The 23,110-nt window shown below is 39.1% G+C and overlaps 2 protein-coding genes across 3 annotated transcripts in view; both read left to right on the top strand.

Moving 5' to 3' along the window:
- ppm1ba (protein phosphatase, Mg2+/Mn2+ dependent, 1Ba) overlaps positions 1-15,877 on the top strand; it is a 47,072-nt gene extending 31,195 nt beyond the window's left edge. For both annotated transcript variants that reach the window (XM_017463950.3, XM_017463949.3), the window contains 5 exons: positions 1,216-2,058; positions 3,316-3,433; positions 5,785-5,896; positions 6,649-6,706; positions 15,007-15,877. In XM_017463950.3, coding sequence (XP_017319439.1) covers positions 1,231-2,058; positions 3,316-3,433; positions 5,785-5,896; positions 6,649-6,706; positions 15,007-15,036 — 1,146 coding nt within the window. In that variant the 5' untranslated portion in view covers positions 1,216-1,230 and the 3' untranslated portion in view covers positions 15,037-15,877. The remainder of the gene's footprint in view (positions 1-1,215; positions 2,059-3,315; positions 3,434-5,784; positions 5,897-6,648; positions 6,707-15,006) is intronic.
- A 4,809-nt stretch (positions 15,878-20,686) lies between these two features.
- Positions 20,687-23,110, top strand: part of slc3a1 (solute carrier family 3 member 1) — a 9,090-nt gene continuing 6,666 nt past the window's right edge. Inside the window, exons 1-2 of the mRNA XM_017463953.3 lie at positions 20,687-21,698; positions 22,902-23,081. Of these exons, the coding sequence (XP_017319442.1) occupies positions 21,242-21,698; positions 22,902-23,081 (637 nt within the window). The 5' untranslated portion in view covers positions 20,687-21,241. The remainder of the gene's footprint in view (positions 21,699-22,901; positions 23,082-23,110) is intronic.

The following is a 23,110-nucleotide window of genomic DNA, read 5'->3' as shown; positions in this document are numbered from 1 at the left end:
CATGCACTCAGCTACTTGTCGAAAATATATTGAAGGATGAGTCATCTAGCAATACACACACATAAACCAGTGCCTGTGGTTTTTGCACCATGGAACTCTCATGTGCATTTGTCTTTATGTATGTTGCAATCCTACTTTGATATCTCTCTCTGTCTAGTGGTCAACGTATTGACAGCCATTGAACGTGCACTTTTGACGACGATTTCTAACCCTTTTTACTGCCGTGTTTCCCATGGATCAACATGAAGATGGTAGTTTAGTTAGCGTTCTTATTAATCACAGCCAGTCGAGTGGTCCTTGTGACTGAAACACCTGACAACTGTGCCCCAATCACTTTCAAGGCACTCTCTTTCGAGGTCACTTAGATCTTGTCTTCGTGACATTTTGATCCAGAAATCATGTTCAGTTATGCTGCGCAGCATCGTACACCTGCATCGTAACCCTGTCTGGAAGCAGCTGCATTTCATTTCCGAACCCTGGTCCTGGTCATCAATTGCTTGATGCAGTTATTGCAAGCATGACTTATCTGTTCCTATACTTTTGCTCACCTAAAGATTGGGTGGTCTGATACAAAAGGGTCTATGTTGCATGTTGTTTAACACATCTCGACGTAAATACCAGGAAATAAAAGCTGAAATCCCAGACTTTTGTCTCATGTCCATTTTTGGATCTCAAACCCAAAATGTCTTTGCTGTACAGCACAAACAAAACAGTTGGCCTTGATGTTCCAATAGTTTCGGAAAGGAACGAATATGCTTTGAATAAAATATGGAGAAAAGTAAGGGAATTTTGTCGTGCCTTCAAACTGGTATGTTGCACAATACCTCTTGTTTGTTTATTGTACTGTTTATATATACACAAAGACAATAATTTATTGCTTATACTTCCTTTTAGGTAAATAGTCTACACTCAACAATAGTGCTTATTTGCCTTAGCACACTTATGAGTTTATGTTGTTGTGTTAGCCAAATGTGAATAGATAAGTAGTTAAGCCTCGTGCTGCACACTGTCTAAACTGCTTGAAATAGCATGGGTGAATCTTTAAAGTTTTTCATTTTCTTTTAGAAGAAAGGTACAAGTTATGAGAACAGAGCACTGCTCTTACCTGTCTGTGTTGTCTACTTTAATGCTTTACAGTGGTAAACTAGTCTGCATGTTTCAATCACTTGCCCATCTTTTTGTTGTTGTTTTTTTTTTTTTTTTTTTTTGTCCTAGCCGGTGGTGAGAGTCATGGGGGCGTTCCTAGACAAGCCCAAGACGGAGAAGCACAATGCACACGGTGAGGGAAATGGTCTGCGCTACGGCCTGAGCAGCATGCAAGGATGGCGTGTGGAAATGGAGGATGCACATACAGCCACTGTGGGTTTACCACATGGCCTTGACGACTGGTCCTTTTTTGCTGTGTATGATGGGCATGCAGGCTCACGTGTGGCCAACTACTGCTCCAAGCACCTGCTGGAGCACATCGTGGCAGCTGCGCCGGCCGGCGAGCTAGGCCGCAGTGTGGAGGCGGTGAAGAGCGGCGTGCGTGCAGGCTTCCTGCGCATCGACGAGCACATGCGTGGCTTCGCAGACCCGCGCAACGGCCTCGATCGCAGCGGCTCCACAGCCGTGGCGGTACTGCTTTCACCTGAGCATATGTACTTCATCAATTGTGGTGACTCGCGTGCGCTGCTTTGTCGTGATGCACGTGTTCGCTTCTCCACACTCGACCACAAGCCATGTGACCCACGCGAGAAGGAGCGCATCCAGAACGCCGGCGGCTCTGTCATGATTCAGCGTGTGAATGGCTCTCTGGCCGTTTCGCGTGCTCTGGGCGACTATGACTACAAGTGTGTGGAGGGCAAGGGCCCCACCGAGCAGCTGGTTTCCCCTGAGCCTGAGGTATTTGAGATTCCCCGTGTGCCAGATGAGGACGAGTTTGTGGTGCTGGCCTGTGATGGTATATGGGACGTGATGAGTAATGAGGAGCTGTGTGCCTTTGTGCGTGCCAGGCTGGAGGTGTCTGATGACTTGGAAAAAGTGTGCAATGAGGTGGTGGACACGTGCCTGCACAAGGTAGATGAGTTTCTTTCCTGTTTTTGGGAAATTGCTTACCTTATCTTAATCAATGTGTAGTGCTAGGAGTTGTTTTACTACAGTACTTTAGGGGTTTTTTTTTTCCCTAGTATATCACGTGCTAATAATGTGCGATTAACTCGGACCATATTTTCAACAGGTTTCCCTGGGCTAAGAAAACAATTATGGAAAAAAAAAAAACACCACTTATAATGGAAGCCCAAGGGCAGTAGGCCTGGCAGGCACTAAGAGTGAGATGCATATTTTGTGAGATACATATTTCTGTTTGCATGAATTCTCTAGTCAGAGGTATTCTTTATAATTCCTCATTTTTCTTCATTGTTCATCTAAGATTTAAACATATTCTGAACTTTGAAGAAATGAAAAGGCTAGTTCTAGTGTAGTGTATATTTTTCTGATTATAAAAATGACATAAGCCTAACCGTATAAATATGTCAGTCCTCTGTCTCTGCCAAGCTCAATTCAGTTCAATTGTATTTGTGTAGGGCTTTTAACAATGAACATTATCCCAAAGCAGCTCTGCAGAAATATATAAATTCAGGATAGAAATTATTCTTTGCGACATGACATAGCCGATGATGGTTAAGGCCTGTTCACACCAAGAACGATAACTATAATGATTACTATATTAGTGTCCAGACCACCGCACGATATCGTTATGTTTATTCTAAGCGTGCACTGCAGTTACGTCGTCTGCTGCTTTAAATGCTCGAGGACGGATTCTGATTGGCTGTCAATGTGTTTACCATTCATCAGCTGGAAGAAGATCGTTCTGAAAGCGATTCCAACGATATCATTTCTCTGTGCCATGTCATTCTTTTATATTTAGAACTATATCGTTATAGTTATCGTCCGTGGTGTGAATGGGCTTTTAGACTTTTCTCACTATAATCTCCTCTTGACCTTTTCTTAATGAAGATGTACGTGGCCAAAATGGTTTAATTTTAGACTCCTCTGAGCACATCATTCAAGTTCCAGTGACGCTTAATGAAATTCAGCCATTGTTTTAGTTTTTTTCTTTTTTTCCCCCCTCTTACTCTCTTGAAAGGTGCTTAAAGTTGACTGTACACTACAGATGTGGTAGATTAGGCAGAAAAAAAGTTGGACTATTCTTTTCATGGTCCTATTTTGGAATCTTGTGAGAAAAAGGGATTATGGTGGAATTCTAATATTATTATTTTTTTGTTGTTCTTCCAGAGTCTTAATAGGAAATTTCAATTTCTCTTCTCCCTACAGGGAAGTCGAGATAACATGAGTGTTGTGTTAGTGTCTTTGCCAAATGCACCCAAAGTGTCAGAAGAGGCAGTGAAGAGAGATGCAGAGTTGGATAAGTTCCTTGAATCTAGTGTGGAAGGTAAGAGAGAGATTTTATTTATTTATTTATTTATTTATTAAACATTTTTTGCTTATATCATGAAACTTGAAGCAAAACAATGCTCATGTCTGTCTGTCCTGAAAGTCAGCTTCTGCTTTGTAATGGTCTCTCTCACTCTGTTAAACGTTTTTTTGTGAATGAACAAGCTGGAGGGCATTTGTACAGAAATTCACTCTACATAGCCAGATATACATAATAAGTAGTCTAGGGCTCCACAGCCCCTAGGGGGCCCCTAATAAATGTTATCTTATGACCAACCGTATGTCATTAAGTTAAACATGGTCCTAGTGAGGATAGAGTGGGATTGGTTGGGTATTTCATTTAGCGTGTGTCCCAAAATCATACCATCAGTACTTTAAAGTTGTATACTATTTAATCATATTATTCCATGCAGTGGTTTGGGACATAGCACATGTTTTTAAAATAAGCGTCTACATCAGAAAGGGAGAAAGTGGTACAAGATATTATTTGGGGTTTTTATTTATTTATTTATTTATTTATTTATTTATTTAATTAATTAATTATTGTTGTTGTTGGTTTTTTTTTTTTTTTTTTTTACACATTTGGTAGTTATATTGCTCTTATTTAGTTGAACAAACTTGGCAGCACCCAGCCGGAGAACACAGCAGACCTGGGAGTTTCTTATTGCTCATCGTGCTCATGGTACGAGGCGCTTTAAAAGAAAAGGCAAAACAAACCTCAGAATTCCAGCTTGCTCAATGCCGCTATTGCTCGACATGTGCTCACACAGCCTGAGAGAGAACAGAACAAATATATCAAATATCATTTCAAAATTGAAACTGGATTTAGTCACCTCATGAATGTTGTTGCTGATTAGGATTCTGCAGAAGTGTGGTCAATGTGCGTGTTTTTGATAACAGTACTTTCGCTCTAATGTGTTTAAATTAATCAATTTAGGAGTGAGTATTTTTGTGTATCTTGCTTAGGGCCCCCAAAGGCTTGAGCTGGCGAGCAAGTACTGTAGGTTCAGTAGGCTGCTAAAGTAGTGTGTCGTCTCCCCCAATACATCACAACCCCCCACTGTTTGCTGGTCACTAACCAGAGTAAAAAAAAAATATCGTATTGACATTTTCAGAGCGTTTTTACATGATATCACTTTGTGTAAATATTGCATGGTGGCACAACACACTACTAGCGTGCACCTCCTGACTTCTGTCACCTGCTTAACTATGTTACACGTTAGCCGAGGATGCATTCCTAACCTCAGTAGAGAACTGTTTTTATTTTAAGGATCCGCATGGAAACAGTGCCTAGCAGTATAGATGACAGCGCAATGCAGCTCTGTCATGCAGCTCTGCTAATTTGTTGAGTGAAAATAAACACACTAGTCAGACTTGTAGAGCATCAGTTATGTGTAATGTGAGAACGCCACAACTCCTAGCCAAAATGTTAGCCAGAGTCTGTGCTGCTGTGTTGTTGAGGATCTGTCCTATGTGGTACATCAGAGACAGGATAAAAGAAGGACTATACCTAAATAGATCTGTCCCTGGAAATGTGAGAAATCGTTCATTCCCTTTGGTCTGTATTAATGTACTTAACCTCGTCACACTTCAGTTACACTTGCTTTTTAAGACTAACTATGTTTCCGCGCAACTCAAGCATGAGACACTGAAACTTTCACTTGCCCAATGGGCTAGCTAATAAATTTATTACTTGTCCGCCCCTGTCTTTTCCAAAAATTTCAATAGCCTGACACTGTTGCTTTAGGTTTTTCCTCTCTTCGCGTACCCTTCCCTTTTCTTTTTTGCATTCTGCACATACTTAGCAGATGCGCACTTAACGTAGTTCTGTGGGTTATGTATACTTGAGTTCGAATGTTGGGTCATGGTTGGAGTAACGTTGTGGTAATGTTTGGCTACGTGCTGAGAGGGCCCTAGGGAGTTGTCAGTACTGCTCCTCCAGCTAGGAATGTGCTGGCTGAACATCCATCTGGCAGCGGGCCCAGAGCAGTCCAACTGAGCTGCAGGGCATCCTTCAGTCCCCCTGTCCTTTTTGACTGTGTCCCCACCTCCACACTGGCCTGCACTCCCCAGGATGCTGTCAGTTGTCGTTCACAAAGTTTATTCACCAAATGCTTTTACCTCAGGTGCTGTAATACTACTTGTGAAATGTTTTGTGTGAGGGGTTTCTTTATTTCTGGCTGTCCTTTCACTGTTTCTAAACTTATCTGCAGTTTGTTCTAGTGACCAGGGATGGCACATGATTTCAATATTTGTAATTTTGTTTAGCAGCCTTTTAACCTGTCATTTGTTCTCTCTCTCTCTCTCTCTCGCTCTCTCTCTCTATCTCTCTCGCTCTCTCTCTTTCAGAATTCATTGAGAAAGCAGGGGAAGATGGAATTCCTGATCTGGTACATGTCATGAGAAGCCTTGCCACAGAGAATATCCCTAACCTCCCACCAGGGGGAGGCCTTGCCAGCAAGTGAGCATGCATATGCACATATACACACTTATTTATGTAAACGTAATCAAACACCTAGGAAATCTAGGGAACGTGCACACTGTATCCATGTAATATACCTACACGGTTAATTGTATTTTTACTTTCCCTTCTACATTCCCTGCATCTTGTTCTTGTTTTCTTCATAGCTTCAATTTTGATCATCAACAAATATTTATTGAGTTGGTCTGAGAAACCTCTAAAGGACAAATCCTTTTAAAACATAAAATTTGCAACACAGTAAGCTTTGAATGGTAGCTACGTTTACCCGCACATCAATAATCTAATATTAATCGGAATTATTCGGCAGTATTCAAATTAGTATTGAATCATGTAAACTGCCCAATCCGACTGCCCGACTCAGATCAAGGCAATTATTGTTTCCCCAAATTCCGATTCCCACCCCTGGAATATCTGTTTCAATCGGAAATTTGTTGCATGTAAACACCTTATTGAGAAAATCCACTGAAAGGTGATATACGTGCATGCTCATTCCGCAAGGTATCGTGGGTGCTAACAGATGTTTAGCTGTAGGCTAGGTATTTAGGAAAGGCAACTCCGGCATATTTACAACAGCCCTGTACACAGGAATATTCCGATGCCTGTACATATAAACATCTTATTCGGAATATGGCTGCAGCCCAAATGTAGACCTTAAACATAATTTGATGTGCATGTAAACGAATTCAGTGATGCTCATCTGAAAATGAGTGCCATTTTGGTTCCCATTGCAGGCACAGTGTTATTGAGGCTGTGTATAACCGGCTCAACCCCCAAAGAGAAGACGATGGGGTGAGTGATCTTAATCCTCCTATAATACTCCCAGTAAAACTGTTTGTATCGTACACAACAGTAGTGTATCTGCTGTGCAGCTCTCTACCACTGTATCTGCTTAGTTTTAGTAATCTCATCATGAGACTGTTCTACGGCTCCCTCTCCTGATCCTGCTCTGTCACTCACTCACTCACTCACACGCACGCACGCACACACACACACACACACACACACACACACACACACACACACACACACACACAGGCTGTTCAAAACAGTCCTACAGCTGCAGTGAGCTCATCTCTCTGGGCAACTGCAACAAAGCACAAAGGCTGAGATCACCACACCAAAAAAAAAAAAAAAAACACACCACCCACACACTGAGCACACGAGGACCCAACAAGGAAAACCTCCTGAAAAAAGTTTTCTACAAACACAACACAGCCAAGTGATGCACTGCTAACATATGCATGATGCGATTGTATTTTTAAGCCGTTTCTGCAAACCCCATTTTATGATTATAAACAGAAACGTAGTCCATAGCTGACAGTCTACTTGAATTAATTATAATGAATACCAAATAATAGGCTTTTATGTTTGTTTCAAAGTCTAAAGTGTTATATTAGTGTTTTTTCACTGTACATTCAAACAGGAGCCAGTGGCACTCTCATCAGTAAAAGAAGTGCCTGTATTTACATTGTACTAAAGCTTATGAAAGATAATCAAAGGACAAAAAAAAATCCATACAGTGATGAAATGTAAATGATTTTAAATTCAGCCGTTTGGCAACGAAGATTACATAACAAAATGAGCATGGCAAGGATGTCGATGCACAAGAAGCCTCCATAAATTCATGATCCCACAATAATCAAAAAATGAATGAACCTAACTGTACACTGCTTTTGGTTTGTGCTGGCGTGAGTTTTAAGATACGAAATCATAGCTTTTCAACCTTCGTGTTGGGACCCCACGAGGGCTTGTCTGAGGTGCGACCACTTTTACCCACAATTAATAATGGTTTTTACTGCCATTACAATTCTATGCATGTAAACTTAAGAGAATGTTGGACAGTTATTCCATAAATTATGTTAATCAAAGTGACCTTTTTACTGAACATTGGCTGCATGAGGAGAGGTGCATTCGACACATGCGGAAGCGTGGTTCTACATGCCACCGTTGTAGTTTCAGGCTAGAGCCCCTACACAATACAACATTCCTGCTGTGTTTTGAGGTAAAACCCAGACGTCCTGAAAGCTGCCACGGAGCGTACAAGTGTAAATCTCATTGGATTAACAACCGATTTTATACATTGGTAATATTTGTAACATTTACAGATATTTGGAATTTACTAAACTAGCACAAGAAAGCACAGAACCAAATGCTCCACGCCACGATGCGTGAAAAACAGTACATGGATCTGGCAAAACTCTGAACCCACCCGTTTGCTAGTGCTTATTTGTGAAATGCAGGGTTCAGTGTCCTTGTGCGTGTCCAATCAATGCAGCGATGTTGGTTGTGTGTAACAGCAGAGATAAGATGCAGTGCGACACACAGGCCCAGCCTGTCATTGGACATGATGATTGCAGAATACCTGCATTTGCAGACATGGCCATAACTAGCTATGACGACTTTGTAAGGTTTTTTTTTTTTTTTTTTTTTTTTTTTTTTTTTTTTTTTTTTAAACCTCTCATGTGGCAGTTCAATATGGAAACAGCAAGGGCCTGATTACATGGTGGCAAAATGCAGTCAATGTTTTCTTCATTGCCCCCCGTTCCTAAACCACAGTTCCACTTTTATGCTAAAAGGGCAGGTTTTGTGTACAGCAGGAAAAGTAGATGTTCAAGAGGTTTCATGTGTGCAGGTGTGTTTGCGTGTGTGACCTGGACTCTTGATCAGTCTGTGTATCTACGGATTGTCTTTCTCATCTACTCCAATTTGTTATGTGACATGGCCAGTATTTTACTGGCAGTCGCCTCTGCTTGACTGGGTGTTGGTCAGAGTGCACTATGCTTGTATTCCCTTTGTGTGTCTGTCTCCCCCTTCCTGTGTTCTATTGTTACCACATCAAATTAGAGATACTGAGAGACATAAATTATGTCCAATAGATTAAATTAACCTGGTAAACATTGTCACACTAGAGCTATGATTAATCATACTTTATAAGAAGTAACCTACACAGTTTTTCACAGTTCATTTTCTCACTCATCACTCATTCTTCTCATCCCACTACTCCATCTGCTGTTTCTGAGTTAATTAGTAAATCTAATTCTACTTCCTGTCAGCTTGATCCTGCCCCCACTGCCATACTTGAGCTGTGCATGTCTGTTATCTCAGTGCGTATTTCCCGCCTCATCACTAGAACATTTAGTACTGGATTTGTCCCTCCAGAACTCAAACCTGCTGCTGTCATTCCAGTTTTAAAACAAGCCTAGCTTGGACCCCTCAGATCTTAAAAACAACCACTCTATTTCTAATCTACCCTTCTTGGCTAAAGTAATGGAGAAAGTGGTTGCTTCCCAGCTACTCTCCTACTTGAGATCTTATAATCTCTTTTGAATGCTTTCAGTCTGGCTTCCATCTGCTTCACAGCACTGAGACTGCACTTGTCGGCGTTTTAAATGATATTTTGATGGCCTCCAACACACGTCATCGCTTTTCTGGTCCTCTTAGACTTTAATTCTGCTTTTGATACTATCTCACATAGTATACTTTTTTTGGCTTTCTGCTGTTGGAATTTCTGGCAATGTTTTATCTTGGTTCATTTCTTACCTCTCTGGTCATCAGCACTACATTTCCAGTCGTTAATTTCAATCTACCACTGTTTCTATTTCTCAAGGTGTTCCTCAAGCTTCTGTACTTGGTCCACTGCTTTTCATTTCATCGCCTACATGCTTCCCTTAGGTCGCATTATTCACCACCATGGCCTTAATTTCCGTTGCTATGCTGGCAACACTCAACTCTATTAGCTCACATCATTCTTTCCCGTTCCCCACAAATTCCTTATCTGAATGCATCAAAGACATTCATTCCTGGATGCCCAGTAATTTTCTCAAACTCAATACTGAAAAAAACCATCGTGTTAGAACATGTGGAGATGCTGCGACTGTCTCTTCTCCATGATCAGTTAATTGATATAAATAGTGTTCCCGTCAGACCCTGCCCTACGGTCCACATCCTTGGTATTATCTTTGACTCCACACACTCTTTTAACTTGCACATCTTTTCTCTCACAGCTTTCTATCATCTTCGCAATATTGCTTTTCTAGACCCGTTTCTGAATACCACAGATCATGAAACTCTTGTCCATGTCTTCATCAGTTCTTGGCTTGATCATTTGTAACGCTCTCTTTTCTGGCATTTCCACTAAAACAATCAATAAATCTCAATACATCCAGTAACCAGGGTTCTCTCTCACTCTGAGAAATCACCACACTTCACTAATGTCCTGCGCAGGTGACACTGGTTACCTGTCTCATATCATATCCAATACAGAGTTCTCCTTATCACTTTCACAGCCTTACATGGTCTAGCCCCCTCGTTGCTGATCTCGTCCGTCCTTACACTCCATCACACTCTCATAGGTCATCTGATACTAGCTTATTACTCATTCCACGTTATAAGCCATCCTCACTCCGTGGTAGGACTTTCTGCACAGTTGCCCCTTCACCTTGCAACTCTGTTTCACAATCCTTCCATAATCTTACCTCTGTACATGATTTTAAAAACCAACTCAAAACTTCTCTTTACCCAATGTTTCTGTGACTCTTAACTGCGCCGTCGTTTTGTTGTGATTCTGTTATTTGTGTCTGCTTTATAATTATAACAGGACATTGAGTTTGTAGAAAGGCGCTATAAAAAGAAATAATAATAAAGAATAAACATTGTTGTTGTTGTTGTTGTTATTATTATTATTATTATTATTATTATTATTATTATTATTATTATTATTATATTTGTGTGTGTAGCTGAATTATTCACTTATTCAACAGCTGTGTAATTACAACATTTTTATAGTTTGCGTCAGGCCACTGAGTGTTCTGTGTTTATTCAGCCTGGGGGTTCTTTGAAATTAGCCAATTACTGTTAGTAATTATTATTAATTTTTCTTTACTGACAGTGAAATTCGAGTCTCGGCGAATTCCAATACTTGTGCAATATTGTTGTCTTTAAAAAGTATGATGCTTTAAAAAGCATTTTGAAGCACTTCACAGTTAAAATCTTGATATGCTGTATTTAAATATATACTTTATATGAAGTTTGTATATAAATATAATAAAATCAATCCCAAAAAAGGGGGGGGGGAACAGTCAAGTCTCTTTGTTTGTAAAAATGTATGTAATATTCCAAAAATACATTTCTTTTCCAATTCCAATCCTTTTGTTACAGGATCTGGTATTCAATGTTTTGTCCAATATCCAATCCAACCTGACATTGACCCGACACCAATACTGAGTGTCTGAAAAGCGCGATTTCTAGCAATCAGATTTTTAAATCAAAATGTACAATTTTAAGGCACACAGTCTTTGCTGTGTAACCAGTGTTGGCCTAAATTTGCACCTACGCTTCAGCAGTATAGCTGCTTTGCCAGGTGGAAGCCATGTTTTTTCTTTTATTCTCAAACACATTTGAATACATATAGACACGTTCTCGAAAACCTATGAAGGCTTTTGCAGTCAAAAACACTGTAGTCTCTTCTAATTTTGTGTTCACTTTTTTGATTAATGCAGCCCTCCTGTTTCATTGGGTAAGTTTAATGACTAATCATTCTTCCTACAGAAGGCTAAAATAGTCATGTATTCTTATAATTACTGTGTTGGTTTTTTTTTTTTCCAAAAATGTACTACCAGGTGTCATTTTGTTCATCCAGAGGTGCTGAAAATAGTGCTGAATATGCATTAATAATATCAGTGAGCAATCCTAACCTGCTCTGAAATTCTTAGCACTGATCAGTTTCAATACTTTTAAACTAGAGATGCACCGATACTAAATTTCTCAGCCGACATGATAACCGATTATTCAGAGTGATATCGGCCGATACCGATAGTTCTGCCTTTTATGCCTTCTTTTAAATGAATAATAATTCATTCCAGAATTCTGAAAGAAATGCAAATAAAAACTTTATCCTCTCCATTTCACCAAGTTGTTTCACAGTAACTGGTCTCATAAACAGAAAACATATTACTCTAATTAACATTAACACATGAACTACATTCTGAAGATTAAAGTAAGATTTCTTAAATTATTGAATGTTAGTAATTCATATTAACATTGACTGAATTCTAAAAAAAAAAAACCCCAAAAAACCTCCTGTTAGTCTTCACATTCACTCACCACATACAAAAGCATTTGTACTTCAAACTGATAATATATAATATAAACTTTTATTTATATATATGAACATTAACTAGATATGAAAGAGATTACTCTACAAATATATTTCTGTGCTATATATATATATATATATATATATATATATATATATATATATATATATATATATATATATATATATATATATATATACACATACACACACACACATTCACACACTTTTGTTAACTGAGCTTCATTTAAATCTATCAACGGTGTACTGGCGCTTTAATTCAGCTCGAGCAGCACGGCAAAAAAATAAAAATTTGACTCGACACTGAAACTCATGCTTCACTACTGCAGTGTCCGGTGTAAAATTTTAGCGGTACAGAGATTACAAATGGCAGTTTTGTCAACATTCCAGACAAGAGACATCATCTTTACACACAGCATGAAATCGATGTGTTTTCCCACCCTCTTTTGATTGACAGGATTTAATCGGCCCTGATCATCGGATGTTTTTAAACTATCGGCCGATAGCGTGAAAAATTGCCTATAATCGGTATCGCCCGATACATCGATGCATCTCTACTTTGAAATCATTTGAGATGTTGTACATCACTGTTGAGTGTTATTGTCTCAGCATTGTAAACAACATTTACATGTCCTCAGACAAACACAGTCCTATAATTCTGTTGACCAGATCGGAATTTCTTAAGTTTAAACTTCAAAACAGGGCTCGTAAGTAGAAAAGTGTACAAATGTTTGTATCGTATTAAGGTTTTGATTAACAGTCATTGGCAGAATGTAAATATCTTCATTATTTGTCATAGTCATTGGCATGTTTAGATCACTGGCCTGCTACAGTGCATGTACCTTGCCAGAGAGTGCAAGTTATGTTGATAGATAGAATGATCTTAGGTCTAGGCGCAACTAATAATAATAAGAAGAGGAATTTGTTTCATTTATATAACGCCTTTCAAGAGCTCAAGGACACTTTACAATATCAGTACAATAAAATAAAAACAGCGAACAGTCAGACTCATCAAATGGAAGATACAGTATAGATAGAACTGTCACTGAGAGAAAATGCATAGCAACAGATTAGGACAAGTGACACTGAGAAAACATATGTTTTAAGTTGGGATTTGAACTCAGAGGGATTTGGGATTTGAAGAATCAGAGGAAGTGAAAACCAGATTTTGGGTGCCACAACACTTGAAAGACCTGCCACCCATAGTGGAGAGACAAGATCTAAGGACAGAGAGGAGTCTGAGCCCAGAGGACCTGAGAGAGCGGGTCGGGTTGTAGGGGAGAAGCAGTTCACGTGATTTGAATGTAAGCAGGATTATTTCATATTTAATGCAAAAAAACGAAACCGATAGCCAATGCAGTTCAGACAGGATTGGAGTAATGTGAGCAGAGCGCTTGGTACGTGTAAGAAATCTAGCAGCTGAGTTTTGAATTTATTGCAACCTAGCAATGGACTTAGCAGGTAAACCAATAAGGAGTGCATTGCAATAGTCAGGACGGATATAGGGGGATATAAATGCATGACCCAGTGTTTCAGCATCTTTGAGGCTAATGAAGGGACAGAGGCGAGCAATGCGACGACGATGAAAGAATCCAGTTTTAGATTAGTTTATATGAGCTTCAAAGGTGAGACAATGCCTACATTTTTTAAAACAGTACTAATGAGAGTTCCATCAATGTCACAAGTAAGCTCATAAAGGAAATTTTTCGTAAGAATAGGTGTTCCAATAATAATGATCTCAGTTTTGTCCAGTTTTCATTTTTAAAAATCTGTTTATTATTAGATTGCGAGTTGATCAAGTGATTGATCCTGACAGAGCACAATCTGTGAACGAATGTTTTATGACTTCGTAAGTACGTTACATTGTTTGACATTCAGTAATAAACAACCAAATGTGAGTTCTTCCAGGAGGAGAAATTTTCATTACACTTCACTACAGTGGTGTTTTGGGCAAGTCCTGTGCCATTGAGGACAGGAGGTGGTGGTCTACAGAAACTACACAAATGACAGTAACTTCAAATAACAGCTACTTAACGCTGTTCCTGTAGCTAGCTAAAAGTTATACTACAGTGCTGTTGACATCTCTAATATTGTTAGAAAGTATTGATTAAATTTCTGTTACTGGACGGCTTTGGCCATAGTTCCAGCGGTAATACAAATGAAGGGTTTATACTGAATTAACGCACTCCTTCTAATATGTTATCGTTTCTATAGGAACAGCTCATACACAGGGGTCTTGTGTGGAGGATGAGCCACAAATGAGTAATAAACAGATTCTAAAAAATGAAAAACACATACTCATTGACATGGTGACGCTTCTTTGACTATTGATTTTAATAGCATGATGTATTGTTAATGACTAAATTAAAAATGTCTTTCTTGGCAAATTGCTGTGGTGTACAAGGAATAAAACACATGCAGTGTGGTGATGGTAACTCCCCCCCCCCCCGGCATTACATAATATTTTGATAATTATGTAATATTTACAAATACACACTGTGACCTGCAGAACCCCTGACAGACATGATGGGCTGTGGAGATGTGTTGAGGGGTAAACCCTCTGTCCCTGGCATTAATAGAATATGGAAATGTAATATTGACGCACGTCTACTCCTGGCAGGTTGGACATCTCACAGGGGTTGTGTATGAGTAATTATTTGAGAAAGCTGGTTCACTTCATCTTTGATTGGTTTCATTTGGTTTAAATTACACAGGTCTATTCTTGTTTTACTCTTTGTTTCATGTCTTTGCTCTTGTGCCTTGAACATTTTATATATTTTTAATTAATTATTTTTATTTATTTTTTAAAAAAAGCTTGATTTTACAATTTTTCATTGAGGCATGGAATATATACCAGAGCTAGTGTTTGTTTATCCTGCTTTAAGTGAAAAATAAAGTACTTTTTCCTTAATAACTAACTTTGTCCTTCTCTTCCTGTTGTCATTTTTCCCTCTGCTACCTCTGCTCTCTATAGAACGGTGCAGACCTGGAGGACCCCTGGTAGCTGCCCACCCTGAGGGCCTACAGCCTTAAAGGATCCCTCTGTTCACGAGACACCCTTCATACTTTTGTTCCACTTTTTTATAAAATTTCCATATTGGTTTGGGTCATCATTAATAATTTGAAGTACAATGGTAAATAGTCTGCCCAAAAGGATTACAGACTACTTTTTTTTTGTTTTGTTTTTTTTTTTGTTTTTTTTTTTTGCAAAAACATGAGGGAAAGAGAACTTTAGCTTTAGAAAGTATACATCAAACTGTAAAGACAGTTTTTGTGCTTTTTTTTTTTTTTTTTTTCTTCCCCCCCCCTCCCCCCTTTGTGGTTGTCGGTGTTCTTGTTGAAACTTGGCTATGGAGCAGTGCACGCCCATAAGCGTTGTGGTGCCTTTTTCTAAGCGGCTTCGGATAGGGGACTTGGGCTAGTGGCTGTTTCATAGCTTTCACCCCCTTCCCCCCCTCCGAGCACAATAGAGCAGCCAGGCAACTTGAGACCACTGCTACCCTCTAAACCTGGGGGGTATGGACCATCACTGGCTTTAATCAGGATTTCCTTGACTGACTATTGCATGTGGAACATGTCTGGAGGACTTGCTACATTACTACATAACCTGTGTGGAAAAGTTTGAAGTTTGACAGCTTTTTTGCACCTTTTACACCCCAATGCCCACCCACATGTGCTCTGATAGATGCTGAAGGAGAGAGACTGCATCAATATTGCTTCATTCTGTAGTTTATTACTTGTTTGGTTGTTCTAAGCTTTTAATCCTGCTGTTTCAGATAATATAGATTATATAGAGTGTGTATGTATGTGTGTGTGTGTGTGTGTGTGTATATGTGTGTATATATATATATATATATATATATATATATATATATACATACACACACACACACACACACACACACATATATATATATATATATATATATATATATATATATATATATATATATATATATATATATATTTGATCTATTTTTTTTCCTCTTTGAGTACAGTGTCATTTATGGCTTACTGTTTAAGAAGCAATACATGTGACAGGTTTGTGTGCCTGAGTTATTCTGTGTGAAATCATCATGGTTTGATGTCACCCACCACAAACACCTTAGAGCCATTGTTTTTTGCATGCTTGCAATGTGATGACATTGTAACGAAACTTCAGCTGTTTTATATTCACATCTATTAACTCTTCAACTCTCAATAATCGAATTGCCGTTGGCTCCGATCTTCCAAAATAAATGTCTAAACATATCAGAGGGTTAATGATATGTCAAACGCTGATCGGTTCACATCAGGATATTTCAGTTTTTACCAAGTTATCGAGCCTGTTAGTTGTAAATACCTGTGCCCTGATTCGGATGACCTCGAAAGTGAAAAACGAACATACGAATAATAGCCATCTCAGTTTCCTGTATTAGCAACCGTGTGTGTGTGTGTGTGTGTGTGTGTAGTGAAGAAATGTTATGTGAAATATTTAAAGGGACATGACAAAGATGCTGTTTAACCCCCTCTATAATTCCAGCCGTTTTATGTTCAGGATTCATGTTTTAATTTAGTCAAACTTTGTAAAAACTTTCGTGCCAGTATAAAAGTATTATTTTATTACTGAGAGTTATAAGATGACTATTAGCACAGAATGACCATTCGTTTGATTTGTTTGTTTTTTTTTGCATTTATACGTCCTCGATTTGTTATCATTCGGCAGCAGCTTCTATAATGGGTGATTTTAGAAACCTTTCAAGTGATTTGACATGGAATGACCGGTGTGTATGTGGTTGTGTGTTGGCTGGTATGTGAAGACAGAAGTGTGAATTATTTTACACATACTCAGAAGTTATGTGCTTATGTATCATGGCTCTCTAAGAACATTAGGCTAAAAGGAATTCTTGATGCCCAGTGAAGCCACACTACTTCTCTGCTCCAATCTTCTCTGTATCATATCTCTAAACCCCCCCCCCCCCCCCCCCCATGCCCCACCCCGCCCCCCGGCCTCGGTTCTGACTTTTACCATGCACAACAGAACTCTTGAATCAGTCTGCCTTCCCTCCCCTCCTCAGAGTGTATTGTAAAATGATGTTTTTTTTTGTTTTTTGTTGTTTTTTTTTGTTTGGTTAGCTGAACATGGATACAAGCTTTATGATGAATTTATGTATTATTTTCAAACTTGGCGTACAAGTGTAATACTTGTTTTGCTCAAATGCATTTTCAAGAGTCACAGATGTCTACAGTCATGGCTAATGGTGAAGTTGAGCAGAACAATAAAAAGATCAATTAAAAGCTGTTTCTCATCTTGTATTCTGGTGTTAAAATGCCTTGTGTAAGAGGCCAGTTGGAGCGCTTTGGATTTTATTTAGTGTAATATTCTCTAAATACAAAGTTGATACAGTATGCTACTTTGTGAAAGCTTGCATAGTAAAATATCATAGGAAAAGTTGATCTTTTCTGTGGTTATGATTTTCACCGCACAAACTCTGTGAGTAATTTTAATTACAGAGGTATTCAGAAATAATAACGTCCTCAAGGACCTTCAGAGAGTTCTAGGCTCAGGTACTGTACTTTGGGAGTCAGACTTGAACTACAACAGGAACTGGCTTGTGAACCTCATCAGCATGGCATTACCTGATACCCCTTTTTTCAATTAAAATTTTTTAATCATTTATTTATTAAACCTTTGCCTTTTTGGTCCCAACATGTCTGCTGTATTACAAGCAAGAGTATGGGGTGGATTTTGGTATTGATTAATCTGTGTGTATGTGTGTGTGTGTATTGATTAATCGGTGTGTTTGTGTGTGTGTGTATTGATTAATCTGTGTGTTTGTGTGTGTGTGTATTGATTAATCTGTGTGATTTTGGTATTGATTAATCAGTAGTATGTTAGAAGTTAGTCTATGGCTCATCAAATGACCGTGAATAATCTGCTTATCATAATGTACTTTGATTTTGTACTGGTTTTGTTTGTTAGGGACAGTGTTTGAGCATTTTTCAGCAAAATGTTCAGATAACTAGATTAGATTCAACTTTGGCATTGAACAGAGTACAAGTACAAAGCCAAAGATATGCAGTTTGCATGTAACCAGAAGTGCAAAACAGCAAGTAGCCTTGAGCGTAAAGTGCGAAATAGATAACGAGGCAGGGTGGCAGTGAAGTGCAAAGTGACGTGCAAATGACATACAAGTTTTTAAAAAAAAACAGTGCAGATGACATGGTATCAACAGTGCAAATGGAATATAAGGCATGAGATTAAAAAACATGGATTAAAATAAGTGAGTACAGTAAAATGGGGGGGGGGGGGGGGTTGCATTGAAATGAGTGTAATCCAATATACAACAGTACGACTGAATATAAGGTGACAGAATGTAGGAGAATGTGCAAGACTGGGTAAACCGATTCAAGTTTAGTGTGTGCAAACTGTGCGATGATATAAATTAATCTGAGTGCAAACTGCAACAGGGGTTGGAAAATGGGGAGTAGTAATTGTGAGGTCTTCAGTAAGTTGATTTCTGAGGTGCTTCCTTAGATGACTGGTATGGCAGCGGAGACACTCTTAGTGCTTCCTGGATGGGAGAAGAGTGAGCAGTGTGTGGTTGGGGTGCATGATGTCGGTGATGATGCCTTTCACCCTTCATAGACCATGTCTGTGATGGAGGGTAGCTGGGCACCAGTGATGTGTTGGAGGGCCTTCCAGTCAGAGACTAAGTGGCCAAAATACCACACAGTATGGGGCAGTTAAGGCTCTGGGTTACTGATCAGAAAGTTGGGGGTTCAAGCCCCAGCGCTGCCACTGTTGGGCCATTGAGCAAGGCTCTTAACCCTCTCTGCTCTAGGGGCACTGTATCCTCCCTGACCCTGCGCTCTGACCCCAACCTCCTAACATGAGGAGAAAAGAATTTCACTGTGTATATGTGATTAATAAAGACTTATCATTATACCCTTGAAGGTATAGTGATAAAAGCTCTTCAAGACTTCTCATGAAATAAATATGCTAAAGTGTTTTCTTGATCAGGGTGGAGGTGTGATAGCTGAGATGAGGTCCTCAGAGATGTGGACACCCAGGAAATAAAAGCCTGCCAAGCACTCTGTCTGAGCCCCATTTATTTAAATGGGGGGGCTCCTCTTGGTCTGCCATTAGTCCACAATGGGTTCCTTGATCATTTGGAAAACCTGGTGAGATGTTGAACCTCGTGTTGTTCATCTTAACCTGTGCAAGCAACGTGCTTCAAGCAGTGAAGGTGTATTAAAAATGTGATCTGGGTGTGCAGACTTTGTGAGGATTATAATTTGGTGCCCAAGTCCTAGAATAATTTTTCTTCCCAGATTGAGAAAATGGAAGGTATTAATTTCTCTTAGTTGTCTATTTTCAAGTTTTTCCTTAATATAATTGTCAATTTCCCACCTTACTAACTGTCGTCGAAAACAGTTTTTCCATTAAAAAAAAAACACTTCAGAGACGGAGGGTTTGTAGATGCCAAAAAGTAAGCAAACTTTATTGAAACAATAAAGTGAGACATTCTGCAGAAAGTCTAAATTAAACAAACACACGCAGTCCTTTTTCTACCTTTCTCCACAGTGAACTCATCTTAGGCGGGGTTTGTTAGGGGGTGTTTTCTCATTAAAGACAGACCTATCTTCTTCGCCACAATTAATTATTCGTGTCTATATGTTCTCTTGAATTTGTGGAGCATGCGCAGTTGGTTTTTTTTTTCTTGAAAAGGTTTTATGAGGACAAGGTTACTTTTAAAAATTGTTTTATTTAAAAAAAAAAAAAAAAAAAAAAAAAAAGTTTCACTCAGGGTCTTTGTTTTATTTTGTTTCTCTCTGACCAACACTCTCTTGTTATGTCTCAATGAGCTTCTGTCTGTTTCTATCTGCCTTCCTAACTGATATCTGCCTCGCTTCCTGAGGCCCTAACCTACCTCGTTAATTAGTATCCGGCCTCAAGGTTGTTTACTTACGAAAGCAGTTTCAGCGAATACTTAATGACAATTTATTGCTGTGCAGAAAGGTGCAGGCTGATACAGAAAAACAATTACTGTTCAGTAAGACAAAATTCATCTAACTGAATACAAATTGATCAAAAAGTGTTCTATGATTTTAGATTATGCTTCTATATAATATTGATTATACATGTAGATTATGCTTGTTAATTAATATGGATTTATTAGATTATGCTTCTAAGTAATAATTCTAAATGTTGGTTACACATATTGATAAAGTATAATCAATATATTCTATATGCCCTATCACATGTGTGTTTTTCTTTTTGAGGCCCAAAAGGTCCTCCTGAGGATGATGATGGACGTGACTGGTCCCTTTTATCCCCCCCATATTTCGTTAATGCTAAACTTAGCATTAGGAGTAGGTAAAACATTGCATCGTGTAATGTAAATCAGTAACACAACTCTGAATGTGTATTAGTGTGTGTGTTATTGTGACCAAAAGTCTTCATGAGGGTCATCTTATAGCTGGGAGACTTGACTTGTGGCTGGTCCCCATTGTAAGGTTACCCTGTTAGAAAAACAAAACCCAGAAACCCTCATAGAATTTGTCATGGTTATAATGGGAATTGTACTGGTTTTCATGGAAACTGTCATGGTTCCTATTGGTCTCTACTTGTCCTTTGTTGCCTTCTTTTAGTGGCATGTTATGTCTATCGGATACCATTAAGGACCATTAATGATAACAGTTTAAATGATTACCTGACGGTTCATAATGGTATTTGTAGAGGAAGCCATTCGACTTCATTTGATGGTTTGTGTTGTTTTGTGTTTCAGCGGGTTAGCATTAGATGTAGCTGTAGCATAGCATTATGTGGCTACAGTACTATGAAATTCATCGACTGTCTGGCTGGCATACGCAGTAACTCTGTGGGTTTATACACTACATGTCTTTATGGAGACTAAAGACAGTTTTAATCCAGACAGTGGGGACATTTCTTTTCCCGAAAAGTTTTCCTTTTGTTGCTTCGGTTAGCGGGTAAGTAAAGCATAGCTAGCTACAACAATACAAACAAAACAGCATTAAAAGCAGTTTAATGCTACTCCGTGTGTGAGGATTAACAGAAGGTGGAGGGTGTGTGTGTGTGTGTGTGTGTGTGTGTGTGTGTGTGAGAGAGAGAGAGAGAGAGAAACTGCGGACTCTGGCCTTGAGGAGGTTGTAGACGTTGTAAGAAGGAGTATAAAAGAGCACGTCCTGACTCGCAGTGTTATTTGATGGTGCTGAGACTAGAAAAACAACAAGTCCACCCAGAAACTCCTGCCCTCAAAATGAGCGTAACCCGAGATGACAAAAATTTATCTGTGGAGCTCAAGGAACATACTGAAAACGCGGCTTTTCAGGATGATGAAGAGGACTACACGAGTCCCGGGCAGGAGCAGCGCGTCCCGGGGAGAGCTGGAGAGGCGGAAAGCGCGTACACGCAGATTAAACCGTACGCCGGGATGCCCAAAGAAGTGCTGCTGTTATACTCCAGTCAGGCTCGATACCGCGTACCGAGAGAAATCCTCTTCTGGCTGACGGTGGCGTGCACCCTGGCGCTCATCGCGCTCACCATCACGCTCATAGTCCTCTCTCCAGCCTGCCTGAGCTGGTGGCAAAGCACGCCGGTGTATCAGATCTACCCCCGCTCATTCAGAGACTCCGACGGGGACGGTGTCGGAGACCTCAACGGTAAACATGGGCTCAAACTACAACTACAAACTACATTCGTTCACACTGGCAACAAAAGCGACTCACGACCCTGACAGGTTTAGTTTCTCAGCTGAGAGAAGACTTTACAAAACCAGCATCTCGTTATTACTAGAAAAAAGTGTTGTTACTACAAGGAAACGTCTCGTTATTACTAGAAAAGTGTTGTTACCATAAGAAAATATCTTGTTATTACTAGAAAAGTGTTGTTATTACAAGAAAACATCTCGTTATTACTAGAAAAGTGTTGTTACCATAAGAAAACATCTCGTTATTACTAGAAAAGTGTTGTTATTACAAGAAAACATCTCGTTATTACTAGAAAAGTGTTGTTACTACAAGAAAACATCTCGTTATTACTAGAAAAGTGTTGTTATTACAAGAAAACATCTCGTTATTACTAGAAGTGTTACTACAAGGAAACATCTCGTTATTACTAGAAAAGTGTTGTTACTACAAGGAAACATCTCGTTATTACTAGAAAAGTGTTGTTACTACAAGGAAACATCTCGTTATTACTAGAAAAGTGTCTGATTTTACTGCAATTGCAATCCTTCATGCACCTGGCAGACGAATTAAAATTAAAAACGGCTACTTTAACGATACCACGGATTGCCTTAATAGCCATGTACGGATGTATATTTTAGCTAAGTTGACAAAACTGGTAGTGCACATTCTCATTATACAGGTCCGTTTCTCTGTAAAACAACAAAAACACCGATCTGTGAACTAATCTGTAAACATGTATTACATGGTCTTCCCAGCTGCAGTTGAAGCCAACCTTTCCTAGTGTACATCACAGCACAGAGTTCAGAGAATTTACACACACACACACACACACACACATTCAAACTTAATGCATCACTTTTTGGATAGCTTAAACCATTCTCCTGTGTTTATGCAACAGGTGCATGGGATGAATATATTTGATAGCCAGTTCTTTTGCCACCTTTTATCAGTTGTTTTTCCACTAGCTAGAAGCTTCTTTACTATGATTATTGTTATGTAATGGACAAAAATGACACTGGACTCCAGTGACTTTATGAACAAGGTGGCAATAAAGATAAGCTTGGTCAAATATAATCATGCCTGTGCGGCATGTAAAAAAAAAAAAAAAAAAACAACCTTATTGTGTTCAAGATAAATGGTTATCTCTAACCTTTTCTAACATATGCTTGTATGCAGGCATCAAAGAAAAACTGAGCCATTTTCAGTACTTAAACATCAAAGCAATCTGGATCAGCCCTATCTATAAGTCTCCCATGAAGGATTTTGGCTACGATGTGGAAGACTTCAGGGATGTCGATCCTCTCTTTGGAACCATGGCAGACTTTGATGACCTGCTGTCCAACATGCATAACATGGGTGAGCATAAATCTAACCGAAACCCTTTG

This window comes from Ictalurus punctatus, chromosome 3 (genome assembly GCF_001660625.3).
Source record: "Ictalurus punctatus breed USDA103 chromosome 3, Coco_2.0, whole genome shotgun sequence".
Lineage (NCBI taxonomy): Eukaryota > Metazoa > Chordata > Actinopteri > Siluriformes > Ictaluridae > Ictalurus > Ictalurus punctatus.
Note: the sequence above shows the minus strand (reverse complement) of the source record. Positions and strands in the feature narration are given on the sequence as shown.